Genomic DNA, 24224 nt, shown 5'->3' on the forward strand with positions numbered 1-24224 from the left:
TTGTCGCCTAAAACAAATAACCTAGAGTTTTGGAGTAATGAAGAAATATTTCCTCTACCCAGACTGATGAGCGAGAAATTAATGCTCCAAAACTTTGAATTTTGGCGAAAATGGAGGGTGGCAAAACATACCTTCGTCTGCAATCAGCTGCTGCTGTCGTGAAGATTTATCTTCCACGGACTCATCAGCCTGCTGTGGGGAGTCCCCACATGCTCCTTTTGACTTCTCGTCTTCCAGTTGTTTTTGGTTGGGTTTTTCGTACTCTCCTTTTGGCTTTTCAGTTTCCAGTTGCTCTTGTTTAGGTTCCTGATTCTCTCCTTTTCGTTTTCCTTGCTGCAGTTGGTCTTTCATAGGTCCTTCATGGTCTTCTTTTGGTTGTTCATAATCCAGTTGCTCTTTCTTAGAATCTTCACCGTCTCCTTTTGGTTTTTCTTGTCCAATTTGCTCGAGTTTAGGATCCTTATGGTCTTGTTCTCGTTCTTCTTGATCAAAATTAATTTGCTGCTTTTCGGTTTCTTCAGGGTGTTCTTCTTTCTCCTGCTCATCTTGTTCATTTTCCTCTTGTTGCTGTTCACTTTCGTTTTCATTTCTTTTCGACTTGTTCTTCTCTTTACTTGCATCCTTTAGCTCATCAGGCCCTGCATGGTCGACGTTCGGTTCTTTTTCTTCTTGTTGTTGAGTGCCCTGTTGTTTGGATTCCTGGTCGTCTCCTTTCAGCTTTCGCTCAGGTTTTTCATCGGCTTCATTTAGCTCCTGTTTTTCTCGTTGCGTCTCACTTACTTCTTTGTTTCCCTTTGAATCTGCTTGATGATCTTGTTCAACTTCCTGCTCTGTAGTTGGTTCTTCATGGTCATCTTTTGGTGCTTCGTTTCTTTTAGATTCAACCTGCTGCTGTTCAGTCGCTTCTTCTTGGCCTTGTTTTCGTTCTTCGTCTTGTTCACGTTCAACTTCCTGCTGTTCAGTCGCTTCTTCTTGGCCTTGTTTTCGTTCTTCGTCTTGTTCACGTTCAACTTGCTGCTGTTCAGTCGCTTCTTCTTTTCCTTGTTTTGGTTCTTCGTCTTGTTCATGTTCAACTTGCTGGGATTCAAAAGGTTGTTCATTGTCTTCGCCTGATCCTGCATGGTGCTCACCATCTCCTTGTTCTTCTTGCGATTCATCCTCACTATCGTCAGTGCTCCCCACTTCCTCTTGGTTTTGTACTGTGTTCAATAAAATAAACACAAAAAGGGAATAAGGTTAAAAAGTGTTTCCTCTGGTGGTTGTAGTTGGCCAAATCGCCAAATTTGTTATACGAACTACACCGTGCTTTTTGTATTTGGTAACCGCATCGTGTAACTTCTCCGTCCTTAATCATTTACGCTCCGCTTTTACTCTTTCCGAATATCTCTTTGTGGCTTTGATACCTTATTAAAACCATTATTTGAAAACTTTTCACGGTCGACCAAAACAAGTAGCCTATGTTCAGTGCCGTGCGTCTGTTCATTCATAGATAACATATGACGACAAAATGTGGTAACATCAAAAATGTGGTGCACTGGACTCAGCCGATTAAGTCTCCGATGTTCTTAGCCCATTTCGATTTTTTATGTGAGTGTTTTATGACAAAAAGCGAAATATTGTTAGTGGTGAAAAAATCTATAAGTCTTCCCTCCACTAAATAATAATCGAGAATCAGTCAAAGTAGGATTAAGCATATTACGTAAACAAAAATTACAGTCATATAAATTGACTCAAAATGTGGTTGTCTGTAAACTTCAAACTGGAGGCTAAATTACTTTTTATGCGTTTCTTATAATGGCAAAAAGGTCGAACCGAATTGCTTCAAAGTTACAACAATGCTTTTCTCTGGCTTTTCTGTTTTGCTCTTGGTTTTTGAATGCTAGGTATTGCGTTCTGAAATTTGTTTTAGTCTGTGGAGAAGTGAATGGTGCGTACCTTCTTCGATGACTCTCATCTCTATTCCCTGATCTTGAACTGACGGAAAAATACAAGCAAGCGGACAAAACATCAGCAATAACAAATTATTCATTCAGGAGGCAACGTCTTTTTTTATCATTTGAGGTTGAGTCAAACTATGTGTTTAAATGAAATACTCAAGCTCACGCGCCACTAAATTCATACATCTGTTTGTTTCTTATTCATACAGGTAACCAAAAAGTATCTCTTGGCTTACGAGCCGATCTGATTGATTAACCCACGGTATATCTGTTCTTAAACCTGTTTAAAACGTAACTTTATGGCATGAAACCAAAAAATTAAACAACGAGAAAAATACTCCCCAGAATGATGAAAGATTATTTAAAGTGTCAAAAATTACCTTCAACATCATGATTTCGGCCGAGTTTTGCTACCAGATAATCCCACAATGGTTGGAGTTTGGCTCTGATGACTCCTCGAACCTTAATACATCGAAACAAAACACGAGGTTATAATCAGTAAATAGTGCTTCCTCACCAGTTTTTAAACCCTTCAAGTCTTTGATTTCCCCTGCCACTCTCAAACCGAGTGCGATACAATGAAAACGTGCACGTTTTACATACAGAAGAGAGTTCTGAGGCAAAGGGATCTCAGAAATGGCGGAAATCAAGTTTACGAGCTAATATTAAATACGGTAAAATTATACATAGTAAGACACTTCTTGGCGGTTCGTGTTCCACTTATTTATTCTTGTCGAATTTAGATGTGATCTGTGATCTGTGAGTGATGATATAAATGCAAGATTTAACTTATTGGCTGAATATATACTTTTGCAACCGTTCAAGTTATGAGTACATGTACCTGTGGGGTAGACAAGGTGTAGAGAATGGGATTGATGGCAGAGTTAACCGGCAGAACAAAGACTGCGATCCAAACTGCGAGGTCACCTGGTGTACGGAAGGATTTTTCCAAGAGAGACCTCATTCCAATCGCCACAATAGGCATCCAGCAGACACAGTCGGTAAGAACAATGAAGAACACCCTTTTGGCGAGCGAGGCCTCCCTCCTCAGATCGGCTGCCCTTGACTTGGCTTTCATTCTCCTCTCTCTTTCAGTCCCTTGCTTAGCCATGCGCCTGTTTGATGCGCAGGACTTATAGATTATCATCGTATATGCCACAACGACAAAGAGCACAAGGGTAAAGTTTAAACCCACAAACATGGCAACAGAGTACTCCCAGCCCGACGGCTTATCAGTGGAAAGCTGCAATGGCAGACATACAACTGATCTGCCATAAAAGTGATGACCTTTCTGGCGACTACCGAAGTAGTCAAAGCCCACCGTGGGAATAAATGCAATAATGCCACCAACAATCCAGATAAGGAAGCACAAAAGGTGCGTAACCTTAAGTGAAAGAGACTTTCCACGATAGGGGAACAGAACATTCTTCATGCGGTCGGCGGAGAGCAAACAAATCGTCATTACAGACACCTCACTTGACAACACGGCAATGGCACCTGTTATCTGACATGTCAAACTTGAACGCCAGTAATAGTCATGCAAATAATACTCCCCTGCCCAAATGGCATCCACCACACCTATAGTTAGGAGGTAGACACCCATAAGTCCATCGGACCCAGCCAAATGTATCAACATGATGGACTGTATCTTGTTTTTCTTCTTCGTCTCCCTAAACACCAACCGCCACACAATGACAAACACAGCACCAACCAACGACATAATTCCAATCACCCAGAGGCACTCCCTAGGAGCTCGATTTCTGAATAAAGTTTCACAACTGGCGAAGCTGTCGACATAAGCAAAGTCGCAATCTGCGTCCTGCTTCGTCACATGGCAACACATCAGGTTGGTGTCCACAGTCCTAGGGTTCATAAAAAGAGTTCAAATGAACAACAAAAGGAGAAAAAAAGACAAATTTGATCCGTAGCAGGATCTAAATTTGCAAGAAAATGAAAGCGTAATAGTAATACTCTAAGTGCAGTATAACTGAGCATCGACAAATGAAATTTTTCAATTTTCAACCCTCGCATGGAGAATATTCCACTTGACTTATATTAGGCACCCGACTTAACTTATATTAGCACCCAAGTGCTACACTGTAAATTCGAGGGTAATAAAGTTTATTGATTGATTCATTGATTGATTGACTTACGCAGTTATTAGATTGTTCATGTTTGAAAAGAAACCCTCTGGTAGTTCTCGCATTTCGTTGTAATGGAAGTACCTGCAAATTTAACGAAAGCAATTCAGGCAAACTTGCTCACTAATTCTTGATAATATCGACATCTTTAGCCTATTAATCACAACCATTACAAATTTCTTAAATGTTATTGGTGCATCCGCCGCTTCATTTTTCACTTATCATTCCATTCAGTTGTAATAGGACAGTGTAATCGGACAGTTGACTGTAATCGGACACCTGTAATCGGACAGTTAAAGCAGCCAATCGCACTTAGTCCACTCAGCTAATCCACCAATCACAGGAATGATCGAAATAATCATAGCAACAACCACTTATCCAAAGAAAAACTGGGGAATTTCCAAAATGGAGGAATTTTTAACTGAGGAAATTGTCCCCACTGGAGATGTTTGTTTTAGGTGCATTTGTTTTTACGAAATTTCAAATGGTTATGATAAACTGGTAACAGGACTTCTCGTCGTCCAATTCTGTCCTTAATCATATGCGTGATTAACAAATCGGACTCCCGCCTCGCGGTCGTCCGATTTTGCTGGTCACTTGTATGATTACAGATCGAACTGGACTCCACTCGGTCCTATTACCGTTATTTATTATTCAGTTTTCCGGCTCTCTCTTGTTCCTTTTCCTGCTCAATTCTCAACAACTATTTGAAAGATAACTAACACCGAAGACGGATAACTCGTCACTAAGTTTGTAAAACATACTTACACATGCTATGCCGAAGTGTCTTTATTTGTTATATTCATATGTTGTTAATCTTCCAATGAGCACCTGGTGCACTCATTTCAAATTCAGGTAGAAAAGATGGGTCGCTCATTACAGGGAGGGTACTTTATGGGGAGGGGCCCTCCCTTAAGTTTTTCCCAAACGTTTTCTTGTGACCAGATATGATCGTCCCAAGGAGTATAACATTTGGGCGTAAATAAAAGTATAAACTGTGCATTAATGTACAAAGCCGATCCTCACTTCTAATAGCGGCACAGTTGGTACTCTTAGTATATCAGTGGTGATATGTATGTGAAAATCGTTTACTCCATTTTCCCTTCTTAAACAATTCGGCCAGTAGTATGATCACCTGTGCATTCATTAAAATGGGGGAGGGGTGTTTATCCGTGAGTTTACAGCACGTGAAGGTCGCACCAACAATATCTGTCTCCCTTGAACTCAAAGTAGTTCGAACACTTCTGGAATATTATCAGTTTACTCATACTCACAGGAATCGAATACTTGGGGCGACATCTTTGAATTGTTCTTTGGTAACGTTACGGATATTGTTGAAATAAAAGCTCCTATAGAACGATGAAACAGTGAATAGTGTAGAGCGCCAGTGAGTGACAAGCATTAAAGCATAAATTAAAACAACACTGGAAAGAAAATTAGCCAAGGATGGAAGGCAATATCTTCCATTTGTTCAAAATGTTCTGCAACGATAAAAGAACCTCACCGTACATTAGACAGTGCGTCATAAAATAATGTCACATACGTATTTTCACGAATTTTCATATTACGGAGAACTTCTTCAAAGTGACAATTCGGTTATCAAGAACAAAACATTCCTTACATAAGTCGCAATTGATAGTACGGCTCCAGATCCCTTTATATCCTCGTGGCCGATGCCGATTTAATCAACCTCACAAGTATTGTCATGCTTACCCTCGAGAGGTTTTCATGGTAGAAGTCTTTGTAAACTCAGTGTTTGAATCTGGAAGGGGATACCTCAGCAGGATCTGGTTTATGGTGATTGAAGAGACTTAGTGTCTCCCAAGCTTTTTATCTGATTTGCCTTTTGGTGGTTCTCTCTACTTCTAGTTAGTATGATCTCTTATTCAGGATGTTTTCACTTCCGCTATCGCAAATATCTTGTCGTCCAATCATGCATGGTTTTATCCATAAGGTAAGATCTGTCGTCGGAGGTAGATAATTTTTCGTGCTTTTGGTGTGGAGCTTTGTGGCTCTCTTGATCTCCCTGAGCTGAATTCGACTCAGATAACGGACATTTATAAGATTCCTACAATTGCATCTCGACTAGATCTTTACTAATTTTGCAGTACCTCGCTACCTTTATTCAGAGGAAAGTTTAGAATTAGATACTTACATAGACATCATGTTTTTCATGCCTTTAAAAACTTCACGCGGCAGGTATTCGATATTGTTTTCATAAACAGCCCTTGAACAACAAAGAGGACACATCATTATTATCAGAAATATAGTGCCCTCTCTCTATGATATCTTCAAAAGTTATCAGATTTTGAAAACATAGTAAAAGGTACGAAGAAAACTCACAGCCAGAAATGTGTAAAAGTTACACTGATATGCAGTTTGCGGTTACCTCGCTGAAAATGTCAAAAATTTGCGCATGCTTATATTTGGACTACTATAAAAAGCATTGTTCCATTGATCTGTTGAATTTTTGGGAGAATCCCTTCATCTCTAATTCTCTTCTTTTTCTGCCTTTTTCGAGAGAAATCCGAGGTGACAGTTGCTATCTTGGATGATAAAGCATCTTTCCCACAATTCTGCTAAGGTTTCTGAGCTTTATCCAATCAAAGTACATTGGCTTAAAAATTTAGCGAAACTTTGGGCAAAAGTGGTGAGAAGAAGAATGAAAGGTCTATTTTCCCTACTGACCCTCTGCGGTAAAACTACAAAAATATTGAATACTTTGTATTTTCGAGAGTTACTTCTTCCTTGTTTTTGCAGTTGTATGTCCTCCAACCAAGAGTAAAAATGAATATCAAAGTTGGTTAAATATATATTTGGTTAAGAATAGTTACTTGTGCAGTCAGGTATGATTTCTATGGAATGTTCACTTACAGTTCTTCCAGTTTGGACAGGCCTTGGAACTGATCAGGTGACAGGTGTACGAGGCTGTTGTTATACATGTATCTACATAATAAAATGCACGAGGCGCTCGGTATAATGACAGAGTCTTCGATGGGGGGAAGCATTTACTAACTTTAATCGTATTTGGCAGCATTCAGCTGACTACGAAACTTAGAGATTTTTAAGTAACCTTGACCCAGCATAATCTTTTAAGGACCTCGAGACTAATTTAGTCCCGAACCCTGTCTCATATCATAGAAACTGTTTCATCCTTTATTAAAGTCAGTTGTGTTAAACATGCTTATAATCGAAACCTCTTTCGAAAGTGTATTAGAGCCTGTGTATTAGGCAAACCGTTCTACTGCTCATCAGTGTGCACCAACACTTCCTGAAAAAACGTCCCATAAATGTATTTGGACCAAAACGTTGCCGCGTGCACTGTGACAGGAACAGTTAAGTTCCATCATATTACGCCTTCACCGAAAGGACTATGCTGCCCACCAGGTAAACAATGGTTAAACCTTGGTAACGCTATTGTGAAATGTAACTGAATGATCGGACGTGCACCCGTTTTCTTTTGCAATCGAGTTAAATCTCGTATTTCTGATCGCACCACCCGGAATTTTATGCTTTTAGTTTAAACAACGCTTTTCTGGAACATCTGGAAAAGCTGCCAGAAAAATGGTGGTTAAGAACTGGAATCTATAGATCCTGTGTTTTTATTTAAATCCCAAATTAACTCAATATCGAAAAAACGTTTTCATAGCCGATAAACAATTTTTTCAGAAAAATAACAATTTATCACTAAAGTTTGAATTGGGTTAATCATCAATCAGCTATCGTTTCTAACGTAAGGTCCTTGTCAAGCCCCAAGGGAAGGGTGTTATTAAAGTATTGTAGGGGATGTGTTGTATTATATTTTGTTCTATCACCTTAAACATTTGAACCCTGGTAATTCTTTGTTGATGGCATCTCTTTCCAAAATGGATGCGTATTTTTAACTTTTAACTTACTCAATTAACATCCTTAAATAAACTTTTATGTCATAAAAAGATGCGATAGAGAGAGTCCGTACCGAAGCTGATTTTGGCCAATGCTTCCTTTAATTAATGCTGATTATCAAGACACATACTGAACAAGTTACATTACAAACGTAAATCACTTACAATATTTCTAACTTGGATAGATTTTTGAAACTTGGCAAGCGCTGAAGTTTGTTACTGGAGAGAAAGCTAAAGTAATATATAGAATGAAAAAGAAGTCAGTGGAAATAGAATTTGAGATTATTGGAAAGGTTCTTGTTCTCTCCGAATAGGGAGGACTTTAACTTTATTGAAATAAAACCCAATTGGTTCTGGCAAAGCTATTTTGGGGAATCATAAAATTTTACACATTTTTGCTGAATACATAAACTGTTTACTCCTGATCCCGAGAATTTAGGCAAAAGATACCATTGCCCGTTCATTGTTAACATGGGCGTTTTCATATCATGACGTCACTTTTCAGTACTAATGCGCCAAACTATAATAAGTCACTTACATCACAAATCAATCTTAACAGAGTTCCCTGGTTACTCAGCGAAAAAATTATAGTCACAAGTCACGTGAAGCAAAAGGCTGTGTGAGACAGTTGAATTTAATATTGACCTCTTTTTTTCAATTGTTCTCGATGACCAACTCCACCAAAGTTAGCATTATATAAAGGCAGTGCGCATCTTGAAATAATCACAAAATCTAAATTCGCAAAACTCTGTTTTTAGAATGGTCATAATGCATATGTTTACTTCAAGCGCTATGAAAAACTGGATATCATAATTCCCTTTGCTGTGGAGTTTGTACTGAATGCCACTTACAGCTTTTTCATCTGAGTGAGGTTGCCAAAAACATCCATGGGCAGACGCTGAATTTCGTTGTTTGATAAATCCCTTAGAGTATTTATTGAGATAACAGTAAGCTACATAAGAATTCAAGAACTTAAATCCTACTTTAAGAATTGGCTGATAGCCCGCTACTTAAGTCTTCTGGTATGAGCCAAACAAGAGCCAAACGAGCCAACCAGTTTTATACCGCAACTTGTTTTTAGATATAAATTTTGCGAATAGAGACATTTTGAATACCCCTTACCCCATACATAATGGCCAGGAATCACTGATATGTATGCAGCAGATTCACTCAGTGAAAAAATAACTCCATGCAGTAAACTGAGAGATCTTTCTTTTGAGACAATAATTAATAGTAGGCCCACAGAACGCATTCGGAGATCTAACATTAAATCACGCCACTTAGTGAATCAATTCATCCGCCGATAGCGGATCACGTCGAAGCAGAAATAAGCAAACTCTTCAAGTAGTTAAAGACCACAATCATTAATTATCTATATTGGACCTGTAACTTTGCTTTTCTTTTTTTTTTTTTTACAATCAGTTTTACTTACAGTTCTGTCAGCTTGATATTATTGCCAAGTATCCCTCGGGGCAAAAACTGCAACTGATTGTAGGACAAGTCCCTAGCAATGAAATAATCGGGGAGCGAAGTGAATAGAACTTGTCAAAAGTGCAGTTAACAAACACTTTTAACTAATGGGACAAATGTCTTTAACTAAATAAGTTTTCGAGTGCCATAAATAGATGTTATGCCCACTATTATATGCATCGACTTTGTTTGAACCGTATAAGGAAAATGATTTTGATACGTGCCGACTTTGACCTTTCCATCGAAGATTACTGTATTTCTTGTCCAACAAAATTTATTCAACAACACCTAACTAAAAATTTTCAATCATTATACCAAAAAACAGTTGTATGCAGGCTAGTTTATCGACAAACTTAAATGTGAATGCAAGCTGTTTGATTCACCATGTGACAAGGCACCCATATTCGATGAATCAATTTGAAAAAATTTGTTAATAAGCTGGATTATATATGCATTTTTATTGGTCCTAACTGATGATTTTTGGTCGAGGCACCCCCTAGATAACATCACCGTTAAAAACTTTCTGTTTCTTCATTATCATACAAATAGATTCTTTGTCTGATTGTGCCTTCATTTAAAGATAACAGAAAATGTGTTTGATGTTTGATGTTTAAGACAACGTTTAAAATTAGAGAATCACGAATTTTTGTTAAAATTTGAGAAGATTGACTCTCTCTGCCCCCTCCCCTACATCAGCAAGCTCGTCATTCAACTGGCTGTGTATTCCCTGATAGGCCTGTCCCGATTGCGCTCGGCAACTTTTGAGCACCTTTTGAGGTTCGGAGCAAGTTTTTGTGGTTCTAACAACCTTGAGCAATTCGTGCCTTTTCTGAGCAATTTTTCTGAACAAGGTAGGTTTAGAGCACATATAAAGCACGAAAAAGCCAACGATTTCATTGAAAACTTTAAGAGTTTTATGGTTTAAACTCTGAGAATGCAATTAGTAGAGCTAGTTTCATTCAATCTCCTTCATATCGTTCGGCAAAGCGTCTAATGAACCATGTGTTTCGTTCCTTTAAACTCAAGAGTATATATAAATTTGGCCCATATTTGCGAGCAACTCTTTAAAGCTAAGTTTCAAGCTACTTTTCTTGACCTATGTTAGCATTTATTGAGAGGAATCAAAAATAAAGCTTTTAATTTATATTTATAGAAAAGTATCAAGAAATTTAGGTGGCAACTTTCAAAATTCAGGCGGCAACCTTTTTGGACTTTTAGCCATTTTTTCAGAATTTCTCTAGCGGTTCGGTGAGAACGTTTCCAACATAATACGGGCACAATCGCGACAGGTCCACTCCCTGATAATTGACAGAATCAACTTTAATCGCTGAAAACTGACGAATAATTATCATTAGATGTTCAGTAATATTAATCTTTTACTTCAAATTTGCGAAGATTACTTGCTTTATTCTTAATAATTCAGTGCTGTGTTTTAAACTAGTTGATAACAGTGGATCTCATACAAACGCAATGTACAGAATAGTGATATCTCTAAAACTTTTGCAAAAACTTGTTACTTACAATTCTTCCAAGGCAGACAAATCAAGAAATATTTCACGTGATAGCTCTTTCAACTGATTGCCGCCCAACCGCCTGCATCAGGAGAACAACAATATAGTTTTAAATTGAGCAAAATGTATTGAATTACGGTTTGCATGGGTAATCACATGATTTATCATTGAAAATTATTTAAATAAGTGTTTAAATTAGCACGAACACATTTTTCAGACGAACAAAAGCCTCTTAGATTAGTTCAATTTTTAGTCTGAAAAATTAACAAGTAATATAATATAAAAGAAAAAAGGAAGAAAGAAGATCAAAATAAGGGAAATTTTGACACCGCACGCTGCTATTTTATTTGAGATGCATCCAAATGATTGGCCGAAACAGATTACAGTGTTTGTTTAATTCAAACTTTATCAAGATTTTCATTCAAAAGTTATTCAGCTGTAAGCTTGGAAACTTGTGCAGATTGATTTTAAACCATTCAAAAACGTTCTGAAGAAAATGCATTGTGCAGTGATCAGCAAAAGTGCCCGGCTTGTACTGGTCTATCAGATTCAAACTCGACTATTAAAGCTTAGCGTCCATTAGAACTCTACCGTTGCTTTCAAATCCTAGGTGCGCGCTTTGAGCGGCCAAGCATGAGAGAAACTTGTCAGTTTTTAAGTGTCTTCATTACGGTCTGTTCCTCTTGATACCTCGTTATAGATGTGGCTGCATTCGCAGAGACTTCAAACTCGAATGTGAAAGTAGAAATTGGTTTTCCTTCGATGCTGCTCATGATGGGCCGACTCCTGCATAGTGATTCGTGACCTTTTCCATCCTTTCTTTAAGGCTACTACCTACCACAATTGTTTCCATCACGTTGCATCGTTGTTGTATTTACGCTCAACGGTTGGCTTTTAAAGCAGACATTGTCATTCAAATTTCGGTTCCGTTAGACACTGAGGTAGAAAGTTGTTGAAGTCCTAAATGTAATAACTGTCCTAAATGTAATAAAGTCCTAAATGTAATAACATTTGGTCCTTAATGTAATAAAGCCCTAAATGTAATAACGTTCGGTCCTAAATGTAATAAGCCTCCTATGCAATCGTTGCAACTGCGCTAACATTGAGATGTCAAAGTGACAGCTGTTGCACCAAAGAATCCTCTGACCAAGATTCATGGAATATTGCGGGCTCACTGATATTAATCAGTGTCTTTTTATTTGCTAAAGACGTAGGTTAAGAAACATTGGCTACAAAACCTTATACTGATACTGATGTGCTTTTGGCATCAAATTGACGGACGCAAAAGCAATGAGAACGTTGACCAATAGCTATCTTTATATCATTGGCTCAGACTCTTAAGAGTAACAGATTTTGACGAAATACTTCTGTCCTCAGTGCTGAAGTTAACACTTGATGAACCAAATTACAAGGAAAAAGAAGTCCACCGACTTATACGTTAGACAAATTCTGGGCTCAGAAGGGCATTTTTTGTACTGTCTTCCCTTGCCAGATTTGTACGGGTTTGCATAAGATATATTCATATGCGTTATTGACCGAACGTGAGGTCAAAATGGCTATATATTGGCCAAGTTCTTTTTTTTTTTTGCGTTTTTATGGACTGAGACGAAGTCACGGTCCATAAAAAAGTAGAAAAAGAACGAGGCTAATATCCAGTAATCTTGACCATACAAGAGAGTTTATATTCTCTTGGCTTAATCATTAAAGGATTCATTGTATAGCAAAAGATTTCGCTTTGATAAGAATCAAGAATGGCCTGTTCATTTCGAGAGCCGATAGTGAAAGCCAACTGTGTTTGCAGCACAATAAACCCAGGAGGGTCGTTTATTTTTTTTTTTTGTGTATATGCAAACATTGTCCAAAAGTTACGAAATTTGTAACTTTTCTTGCGTGGGATCAATATGGGGAATCCGAGCGGGCGAGGGTGGGCCCATCATGCCCGCTCAGGTAGCCAATCAGAACACAGGATTCACTTCATCTTGCCTGCGTGCGCTGGTAGCTATATGATAAAGTGACTTACAGAGCAAGATATCTACTTACCAATCATATGTTATCCCAGTAAAGCCATAGAGGGCTAGAAATGCAATACCCAAGTTCAAAATTGAATAAATCAGGATAGTCATTCTTAAAAATGAACTCAAATGCTTCATTAAAATCAACTGAAACTGAATAACATTGATGTGCAAAGTTTCAGTAACGCTACTGATAATAATAATTTTCTTTTGGATTAACATGTGACACAGCGAAATCATTCAAACTGCTCTAAAATGTTGCATCACTACTAAAGACTTTAACACGAACGATAACATCAACAACAGCATGCTAGTTCATCATCAATTGTAGTCAATTTCTTTTCCAAAAAGTCTTAATGATTACGTGCCGATTCCATCCTATTGAGCTTCCAGCCAAGCACTTGCCCACTTTGGGCTGGAAAGGATTTTCTTCAACTCGATCAATTAACCGCCTTATGGACCATACTTCGACTGCTGATATTTCTTATGTCTAACAAGTAAAAAGACGCTGATTGATATCAGCGAGCCAGTAATATGACATGTTTACTGATCAGCGGTGTTTGGTGCAACAGCTGTCTCTAACATCTCAATGTGGATGTCCGCCATAACAACAATGCACTGAAGGAGTTCAACGATTGCATTGGAGGCTTATTACATTTAGGACTAAATGTTATTATTTTAAGGACTTTATTACATTTAGGACCAAATGTTATTACATTTAGGACTTTATTACATTTAGGACAGTTATTACATTTAGGACTTCAACAAAAGTACCCAACCATTGCATATTTAGAGGTCTTCGCTGGACAAACCGCTTGAATAGAGCTACCGGAAACCTTTTTCAATCAGGCTGGAAATCTATGTTCTTACTCTAAAGCTCGCCCTGTCTCGTCTTTTTTGGACCTTCTGTAAACGGCACGAACTCCACGCCCTCGTCAGTTTTTCATAGTTGAGTCATCTTACTTCATTCCACGATGCTCTTGGCGGCCACGGGAACCAAAAGATAGCATTTAAAGCCGCCACATGGAAGAAATAAGATCGTGTGGAGTTTTAGAACCAAAAGTTTCTGCCTTCCATGGCACCTTCTCTTCCTCTTCAGTAAAACTTGGCGCTTTCTACGAATGTCTGCTTCTGTTATGGACCTCTCATAGTCTGACTTGTACATCTCATTACCTGTCGAGTGTAGCTATCATCCCTTTTAGGCTATTTAACTCGTATTTTCAATCATTTTTGGTTTTAGAAACTTTCAAGTAATTTGTTTCGTTCGCTGACTCTTTTTTCCACGATTCCTTTGTTATTTCTTTTCGCGGCTTCAAACCACGTTTCCACACATTCAGCCAAGAAGAAGCTCTCTTAACTGTGACTAGGTACGTGCAAACCCAACTCAATGTGTGCAAACGCATCGGCCGTTATTTTCTCAGATCTTGTTTCTGACCTCTGTGAAAGAAACTCTTCTTTTATTTCTTTCTGTTGATTTCTCTTGTTTTTAAGCCAATCAAAACCCATTTGTAGTTTTAACCTTGTGTTACAAATTTACCGACGTGTTACATGAGAAATACAACCTTTTGTAGCTGATCAAAACCGTATAATAATTTACTGTACAATTATCAGTGTAACAAATTAGAAATTAACTATGAATTGATAACGGAAGAAAATATTTCCAGAAAGTAGAGCCAAAGAAATAGAATTCTGTGATAAAACAGGACAATGTTGTCTTCATCGAGGGCTTGGCAAGAGGTTTAGTTTGTCACTTACCGAAGCTCATATTTTCTTCATGACTATCCAGTTTAAATGGACAAGGCTATTTTATTTCATTTGACTCTGATCAAAATCACACTCATCTTGTCGAGAAGTCAATGTTAACTCATACATCATTTCCACCACTATTTCATGACTACTTCCATAGGGACGATCTTAGAGTATAACCCACGCTCGGGTTGTTTGGAATTTTAGTCGGGTGAAATCAATTCTTTCTTTTAAGTTATTTTCTTCGCCTTTCAACCGTTCCTGCGATCCAGGACGACTCAAACAAAACTAAGGTCAGCAATGACGATTAAGTGATAGATGCATCGTGTCTTACTCCTTTGTCGACTCCTGATCAGAAATTGCAATCGACACTGAAGCCCGCTGGTTACAGATGACTGTGCCACCAGAATATTTGGGTGGTGTAAGTGGACTAACTGAAACGAGCTTTCTATGCTGAAATGTTGGTTATTTCTTAAGTTCAGGTTTTATTCGAATCTCCTATATGTATAAATGAAAAAATTTTCGCCGCATAGTTAAGCAATCTAGTACCACTCACAGATATCTTAGCTCATCCTGCCTTGCAAACAAGTTTTTAGGTAACTTTTTGATGTTGTTGTTTCCCAGCCACCTGTAAGATGCACAATTCGTTTCTTAGCTTCAGTCTGTCAAGCCATATAATAAGTTATGTCTCTTAGGGTAAGCTTTAAAAATCTACGTACGGTATACTTTCAACAAAGACAATTCTAAATATACATTAATTAATATACGGTAATCGTGAAATTGATGATTCCTGTTTTTGGAGATATCTATTCTGTGGTTTCAGTGGAATCCCGTCCGATTCCGGTAAATCATGATGGGACATGGAGATGAAACCTTAAGTGATCTTTAAATTTCTTCTAAAATAGCAGCCTCTTTAAGGGCGATAAACTATCGATTAGTCTTCCAACTGGTGGGAAAGTCAGTGTTTTCGGGGGGAAGGGGGGGGGGGGAGAGTGAGTGTCAAGCCCCCGTCCTTAAACATTTGTTATAGAAGATTTATGCTAGCATTTTTAAATTTTCAAATTCAGTTTGTTAGTTGGAGTTCAATTTCATTTTGAAACAAAACGCTACAAAATTGTTTGGGAAAATGGGAAATCAATCCAAGTCAGCGGCAGTCAACTGTCTAGAGCTTCAAGATTAATTACTTACAGATCGTATAAATTGAAACGCTGGAATATATCAGGAGGAAGAGTCTCCAGCTTGTTGAAGTCCAGGGTTCTGCGTAAAAAGATACTAACATCAGGAGAGCAGCGGATACGTTTGAATCTTATGACGACTCAACATTTTGGACTTTGAAAGACATGCTTCAACAGTTTGTCTTTCATCTTAAGTTTAATTTTTTTTTATTTTTGAATCGTTTTACTTTTGCACTTTTTCACATTTATACTCTGAAATGATTGAACTGAGAAGTCTGAAAAAACTGTCGAAACATGTATTTCAGAATGATAATTATTGTTTCTTTTCTTAAAATGCAATGTGCCTTCTGACAGCGTGGATGACCTCTAACAATTTTTGAAATCATTTTTGAAGCTACAGAGGACGCGACAACATGCATAATTGCGTCAATAACAAAATGCTCGAATATATGTGGCTGTTAACGGCCTCTCTAAGTGGCTTAATTAACTGTTTTAAGTCCGAACTACAAGAGTTCACGTCTCATGTGAATTTGCTTTCATGACGGTTGCAAGTACAAACCTTTTGAAGGTTTACGGATTTTTTTTTTGGCCATTGGAGTTTTGACCGTTAACTATAACTCGAGCTTCTGAGACCTCAGGCTCATCTGAGTGACTTTTGAGAATAACAGCGCAAAAATGACTCAATGTATATATGTTTTACTAACGTGAAGAAGCGAAAAGAAACCTCTGGAATCTCATCATTTTGCTCTATAATAATGGTCGAAATTTGAGTTTATAATATTATGAGAACATTGAAATTTGAACTTTACATCAATCACAGTTACATCGACAAGAATCAGATTTCTGAAAATAAGAACGAACTAAATTGATTTAAAATTAGCAGTTTTGGGTGCAACAATGTTGCCCGATGACTTATCCAACATTGGGAAGAAAAACATGGCTCGAGGAGCAAACATACTGAAAAACAATTCGAAGGGAAATGTTGGCAAGGAATTATTCGCTTTCTTAGACTCAGGTCGCAATTTTCATCTTTTTTTTAAAAAAAATTCAATTTTCACTTGCTTGACCTTGAACATGCCTCGCGAAATAAAAAAAATTAATACTACCAAATAAAGGATGGTTCTTATAGTACTAAGTGTAGATTTTTTCTACAATTTAATACTCGGTGGTTTTAATTTTCACCCCCGTATTGGAAAAGGTTGTGTTGCAAAATGCACAAAGGACCTTCAGTGTAAGCATTTTACTCGTCTAAAGTAGAATGAAAATCCAAAACTGCTTAACTTACACAGTAATTTGGTATTATCAACTGAGTTAAAAGCGTAAATTGGCCACCGTAAGGAGGTTCAACGCTGACGTTTCAAGCGTTAGCCCTTCGTCAGAGCGAATGGAATTCCATTTATCAGCTCATTTGATAACACCAAATTACCCTGTTATACTCTTCCACCGACGCAGTACCTCAGTTTCTTTAGAAACTTACCCCGTTTACTTAACTTACAGGTTTTCAAATCTGGAATAAACCGACCGTCTGGGTAGTTGATCGGAGGACAAATTCTTTAAGTTGTTGCTATTCAGGAATCTGCATCGTCAACAAGGAAAAAATACCAGTAAAACTTTTATTAATGGCTTCATTTGATTTCTTCTGGTGCTGTTGATACAGACTTAAAACAGAGTGAAAACAAGTGCAGACACCTCGTTGACTGTTTCATAAACATGCCATTACGATGAGAGATTTTCGGTATCTACTTGTAACTGAGTCGAGCACAGACTGGTTGGCTTCTTGCATTCTCTGGCGGACGGAGTTTACATGAGATATATGAAAATCACAAAGGAAATAAGAGAGAAGACTAAATTCTGAAGAGAAAAACTACACGTCTTTCAGTGCTCCTCTTTTTTCAACAGATTAAAACCTACTGCGAGACATTACTGCGAAAATCACTCTCATCTTCAGAGTAAATACTGCATATAATTCTTACGAAAGCCTCCTCAAGAAGAAAGTTTTGATATTTAAAGCAATATCTGGCACAGGCAATGCCTACTGCGGGTCTAAATTAAAATTTCCTTTTCTCCGTGTGCTTTTTTATCTCATGGTAAGACGTCAGTGATGCTATGAGGTTTTGGTACGGATGGAAGATTTACTGACTCGGTTCTGATCTGTTTGACAATTAACTTATGCATTAACACTTAGACTAAACGTGTTATCTCCGGCCTGCCCCACTAGGTTTGCTTCTGTCCCCTCAGTCGAGCTATTCTCTTTTGTTCAAATGTCTGTGGGGTGGAACAATGGCCGAAATTTTTGCCATAGTACGTGGAGTAATCAATATGATTCAAAATAGCGTCTGTCGTCGGGCCATACTAAATGGATCTAGATCTAACTGGTTTTTCCTTCATTTTGCCCATCTTCTCCATTCGAAGAACAAACATGCAGAAAACTATTAAACCAGAAAGAAAAGAGCTTTTAGGTTTTAAAATCGACGATGGCAATAGTCCCAGCGATGGTTATGGAGATGTTTAGTGGCGCCGCGTACGCGATCTCAGTTCTTTCCTTGATTTAAAGGTCACTGTTTGGCTGCCATTTGGCTGTATTTTATTCATATTTAGCAGCTGAGATTTTAAAGATTTCATCGGATTTGACCTTTCATGCATTTTTGCTACGCAGTTACCTTGTGCGCTATTTCGCTCTTGGTTCGGCCGCGTGAATTTTATTACAAAATGTCTTGCAAAATGAGCCATCAACATGTTTTAGAGCTGCTTTGTTAAACACGATCGAAAATTGTTTTCTTTGTAGAAGCTGCTTAAACCGATGTTTGTCTACTTCACGTGTAGCACATTGTAGTACAATTTAGTGATTACTTGAATCCTATGGAAAATTTAGTATTAATTTCAGTTCTCTGTTTGTGATTTTGATTCAGTAAAACCCAGTTTAACTAAACATATTTTGGTGGCGTGAATGGGGTATTAGTCTAAAACAAGAGATTATGAAGTGCAAAAATAATTTCTCTCAGTTTAAAAATAATCGACTGGTTGAACCACCTTAGTTTTTTAAAATATTGCAAAACAAATTTTTGCCGAGAAAAATCGCGTCAGCGTTCAAAGGCCCGCGCACAAAACTCAGGCTCGAGGAATTTATTTTGCTCCGCTTATTTAGATCAATCCTTTATGAGAGTAAAGCACATGAGTTCTGCCCAAAGTATTTGAACTGCTTCCTTGGCTTGCAAACTTTATAAACTTTCTTTACAGATTATCAGATCACAATCGCAGTGGTAGACCAAGTCTGGTCACAAAGTTCGCGTTTTCTCCTTCCAAATTGAAAATTCTTCACTGGCACTTTATAGTTTAAATTAGAATTTAAATTTCAAATAGCTATTTCTCGTCAGTTTTCTTGACAATTTCTGTTCAAGTTTTTGGTGCCATTGCGTTTATTCGTTGACGACGTTGAGAAATTAAATACACTCTTTGCTCCTCTCGCCGGCAGTTCATCAGTTCAGTTTCCGGCTCTATGATTAGTTTCTCGCGCTTTTTTATGGTTTTCATGAGAATCAGCAACTTGATCACAAAATGAGAATAAAATTGCCACTCTCCCTGACAAACTTTACACACGAAAAGTTATGCAAACCACTCGGAGTCGCCTCGTGGTTTAAAATCTTTATCGTGTTCCCCCAGCATCCCGCGTAGTTTACTATACCAGTAAACTGTTAGGAAGTGTGGCTGTACTTACTTTCAATTGTTAATATAACAGCTGATTGTTTTGATAAGCTCGACCTTCTTTAAAATTCATCTGACATGAAACAGAAGTTACCGCCATTAATTTGCAAAGAAACTTCGTTTAAATTCTGATATATCTCACATTTGTTTAAAAAGTTTCTGGTAGCCGCGCTATCATAATTTACGCGCAGACCCATAACAATCAGAGCTTGTAATTGTTTAGCGAAGTCGAATTTCTTCACGACTTGCGAAGTACCAGTTTGGGACCCAGTTTGTTGCACACAGTCGATGAGCCTTAAAAGTTTTGATCACTCACTTTTTACCAATCTCAGCTCTCGACTTCTATTTCGCGGAATGTCACACGGGTACGAACTCATTCTATCAAGAATAATTTCTCGAGCCATACTAAGACGTACACGTCGCACGTATGATGATTACTTACTCAATACATCACACTTAGTCGATTGTACATACTTATTGTCAGCAAATCCATTTGCGAAAAAATCGAATTTGAAGAAAGGCTGAAAAGCTACGGCCTCAGGTTCACATTTGTTTCATTCCAAGTTTTGATACCTCCCGCCCCTATTAGGGGTAGGAAGGAACGAGAGGGGTTGGGAAAGGGAAAAAAAGAGTAACATTAGGAAGGAGGTTACACGAGAATGGCGGGCAAAAAACTGTCAGACAGCTTTAAGTGATTTTAAAGAAAGCCCTAAACAGTATTTGTCCAGTTCCAATAATTTGCACTACTTTTCGGAAAAGTCATAAAATTGCTATGGAGCAGGTGCCTCGACCGAACTGTGGTTGCGCGACATATAATTGATTTAGGTAAACAAAGATGCGAGCTCAGGGCGATAGACGTAAGAAAACATAAAGTTTCTACATAGTCCTTTCCACTTTATTCATTTCTGGTGAACTCGTGAGAACTTGAGGTTTATAAATGCACCGGACCGCTTTTAGAGAGACTGCGTCTTTCAAGTTGTCATGCTTCAATGAAATGGGGAGTAAGGTATTCAAATTCAACAATTACTGCGCGATTTTTTGGTGAAAAGGCCCACGATCACGGAAAATATTCACTGAAACTATGGAAGTAGGAGTGGAGCAATTTTAAAAGGGGTGTTTTTGTGCATCCTTCGACTTTTAGTACGTAATTACGCGCAAAATTTAAAGGGAAGTTGAATAGTTGTTTGACTCTGAAGAGACCAGCTCCTTATCCCCTCTCCCGATTTTAAAATACTATGCCGCTTGAATATGATGCATAAATACAGCAAATGAAAGGTGTAATTGTAATTGGCAATCATATTTTCTAAAAGCCCATTTTAGGTTGGTAATGCAAGTTAGTGAGGGCTACAATTATTTGGTCCTTAACTGTCCTAAGTAAAGTTTATTGGTCTAAAGTAGGCTACATAAATATTTTTGGTGAGTGAAAGTCTCCATATTTGTGTTGGTGATTGATGTGAGAAAGATTCCCGCTCCATCTGCGAGCACTAACTTGGTTCTCAGTTTGGAATAAGCTAATGTAGGTCGCCTACAGAGACATTCTAAATGGTTTCTTGGATTTTCAAATCATTCTGTCAATTCTGATCGCTTAGTTTGGCATATCTAGAAAATCTCTGGACTAAAAGAACCGTTGGTAATGTTTTTTCGTTGTTTTTCTTATGTTACTTTTTGAGGACAAATATTACAAAACATCGATCTAAATGTCGGTATAAATTGGAAAATCTTGACCATGAGCGATATCGACTTTAACCAATCAAGTACTTCAATTTGTTTGTATATAGTCCTTTTGAGACATGGCCATATAATTAACAGTTATATATTTTCACAACATCGTAGCACAATATTTGGTAAAGGAAAACAACTTAAACAAAAGTCGGCCAGGGGGGGTAGTGGAATACCAATATACCCGAAAAAAAATCGACAAAATACCCCAAAATACCCCAAATTCCTCCAAATATACCCAAAAATAATCGAAGCTTTGAATACTTTATACCTGAAATTCAAAGAAAGTGATATACTGAATACCTATATTTAAGCTGCAATATACCGTATACCCGATTTAAAACGCCCCAGAATACCGAATACCAAAAAACCCTGGCCGACCCTGACCTATAAGAAATGTTCTACTCACAGTTCTCGAAGGAAAACATTTTCATATAAAGCTCTTTGAGGCAGTTGTTCCAGTTGGTTATAGGACAAGTCACTATAAAATAGTAAACAAGATGAGCCCTTTATCATGAAATTTCAGGCATACGTGACTCATAGACTGAAATCATCATAAGTAAATGAATTTCTAGGGCTAACGAAGCTTTGAGGTTAAGTTACAGTAAGTTTGAGTTAAATTTTTTTTTCTGTGCGGCTTGTCAATTCCCTGAGGATGCAATCTGCACTGAATCTCAAACACAGCCTTTCCTTTCCACGTAGATTATCATCTCCAACCCTATGAATCTTGTGAACTGATAGATAACAAAACCAGTAGAAGCTTCATCTGCTGTCTTGATAGGAATCACTTAGCTCTCCCTTTAATGTGAAATTACTTCGAAGTTAATCATCGGGGAGTGGTGCATCTTCAACACCAATAGACGAGCTTATCACTTGAGTTAAACTATAGATGATCATAAACAGAAACAGCTAACAGGGCTAAATAACATCACGATGCACATGTTTTCATTTCTTTGACTTTCATACCATTACTCCCAAAGCAGCCGGAAAACGATCCTTTATCGAACGTAAGGAAAGACTGCGGCTGGGTGTGGTAGAAGGTCACAATAGAGGAATTCATCAAGCTCGCGCTCTGTCATTTCAACCCCTGTTGAAAAGCCTTTTAGACTAAAAAGAAAGTGCTATGTACCAACATCCCGTGAACGAGTCAAACGGTGCGATAAAAATTGATAGGAACAGAAGTTAGAGCCGAAACTCTGCATCTTTGACGTATTTTGTGTGTGACATTGTGAAATCAGGAAAATCTTGATTCAAAAGATATTTGGATTTTTGCGAGTATTTTCAGTCAACCAAATGAAATAGATATTATGGCGATAGAAGAATTTGACTGATGTAAGCATATAGTCGGCCATAATACCGACACCTGTTTGCTTAATTTTGAGAAGAAATTGAATCGTGGAATTATGTTTAAGACTGAATGTAAAAACCGTGCTTCCAGTGCATCTTAAAACGCAAGAAAATGATGCTCCAAAAGTGAGGAACAGAAAGTTGTCAAATAATTAAATTTGCTCGGAGAGGATGAATTTCAATCATGTTAATAAGGACAACAAGTGCAGTGCGGGAAAAGAGCCGGCAGACTATGAACGGTTACAATGGACTATGAACGGTTACAATGGACTATGAACGGTTACAATGGACTATGAACGGTTACAATGGACTATGAACGGTTACAATGGACTATGAACGGTTACAATGGACTATGAACGGTTACAATGGACTATGAACGGTTACAATGGACTATGAACGGTTACAATGGACTATGAACGGTTACAATGGACTATGAACGGTTACAATGGACTATGAACGGTTACAATGGACTGTGAACGGTTACAATGGACTGTGAACGGTTACAATGGACTGTGAACGGTTACAATGGACCGTGAACGGTTACAATGGACCATGAACGGTTACAATGGACCATGAACGGTTACAATGGACTGTGAACGGTTACAATGGACTGTGAACGGTTACAATGGACTATGAACGGTTACAATGGACTATGAACGGTTACAATGGACCATGAACGGTTACAATGGACTGTGAACGGTTACAATGGACTGTTAACGGTTACAATGGACTATGAACGGTTACAATGGACTGTGAACGGTTACAATAGACTATGAACGGTTACAATGGACTGTGAACGGTTACAATGGACTATGAACGGTTACAATGGACTGTGAACGGTTACAATGGACTGTGAACGGTTACAATGGACTATGAACGGTTACAATGGACTATGAACGGTTACAATGGACTGTGAACGGTTACAATGGACTATGAACGGTTACAATGGACCATGAACGGTTACAATGGACTATGAACGGTTACAATGGACCATGAACGGTTACAATGGACTATGAACGGTTACAATGGACTATGAACGGTTACAATGGACTGTGAACGGTTACAATGGACTGTGAACGGTTACAATGGACTGTGAACGGTTACAATGGACTGTGAACGGTTACAATGGACTGTGAACGGTTACAATGGACTGTGAACGGTTACAATGGACCGTGAACGGTTACAATGGACCGTGAACGGTTACAATGGACCGTGAACGGTTACAATGGACCGTGAACGGTTACAATGGACCGTGAACGGTTACAATGGACCATGAACGGTTACAATGGACCATGAACGGTTACAATGGACTGTGAACGGTTACAATGGACTGTGAACGGTTACAATGGACTGTGAACGGTTACAATGGACTGTGAACGGTTACAATGGACTGTGAACGGTTACAATGGACTGTGAACGGTTACAATGGACTGTGAACGGTTACAATGGACTATGAACGGTTACAATGGACTGTGAACGGTTACAATGGACTGTGAACGGTTACAATGGACTGTGAACGGTTACAATGGACTGTGAACGGTTACAATGGACCATGAACGGTTACAATGGACCATGAACGG

General features: G+C 38.2%; 1 protein-coding gene across 1 annotated transcript; it reads right to left on the bottom strand.

Moving 5' to 3' along the window:
• On the bottom strand, positions 1 to 15952 carry LOC113682426 (uncharacterized). Its single transcript, XM_089198133.1, has 14 exons — positions 15890 to 15952; positions 15258 to 15329; positions 10954 to 11025; positions 9395 to 9466; positions 8814 to 8885; positions 8128 to 8193; positions 6953 to 7024; positions 6234 to 6305; positions 5353 to 5427; positions 4091 to 4162; positions 2779 to 3799; positions 2318 to 2399; positions 1936 to 1974; positions 1 to 1199 (listed from the first exon to the last, which is right to left on the bottom strand). The coding sequence occupies exons 5-14, from the start codon at positions 8849 to 8851 to the stop codon at positions 79 to 81; spliced, it is 2658 nt and encodes an 885-aa protein (XP_089054259.1). The 5' UTR covers positions 8852 to 8885; positions 9395 to 9466; positions 10954 to 11025; positions 15258 to 15329; positions 15890 to 15952; the 3' UTR covers positions 1 to 78.
• Between the last annotated feature and the right edge of the window lie 8272 nt (positions 15953 to 24224).

This window comes from Pocillopora damicornis, chromosome 2 (assembly GCF_964200805.1).
Source record: "Pocillopora damicornis chromosome 2, jaPocDami1.2, whole genome shotgun sequence".
In the NCBI taxonomy this organism is placed as follows: Eukaryota; Metazoa; Cnidaria; class Anthozoa; order Scleractinia; family Pocilloporidae; genus Pocillopora; species Pocillopora damicornis.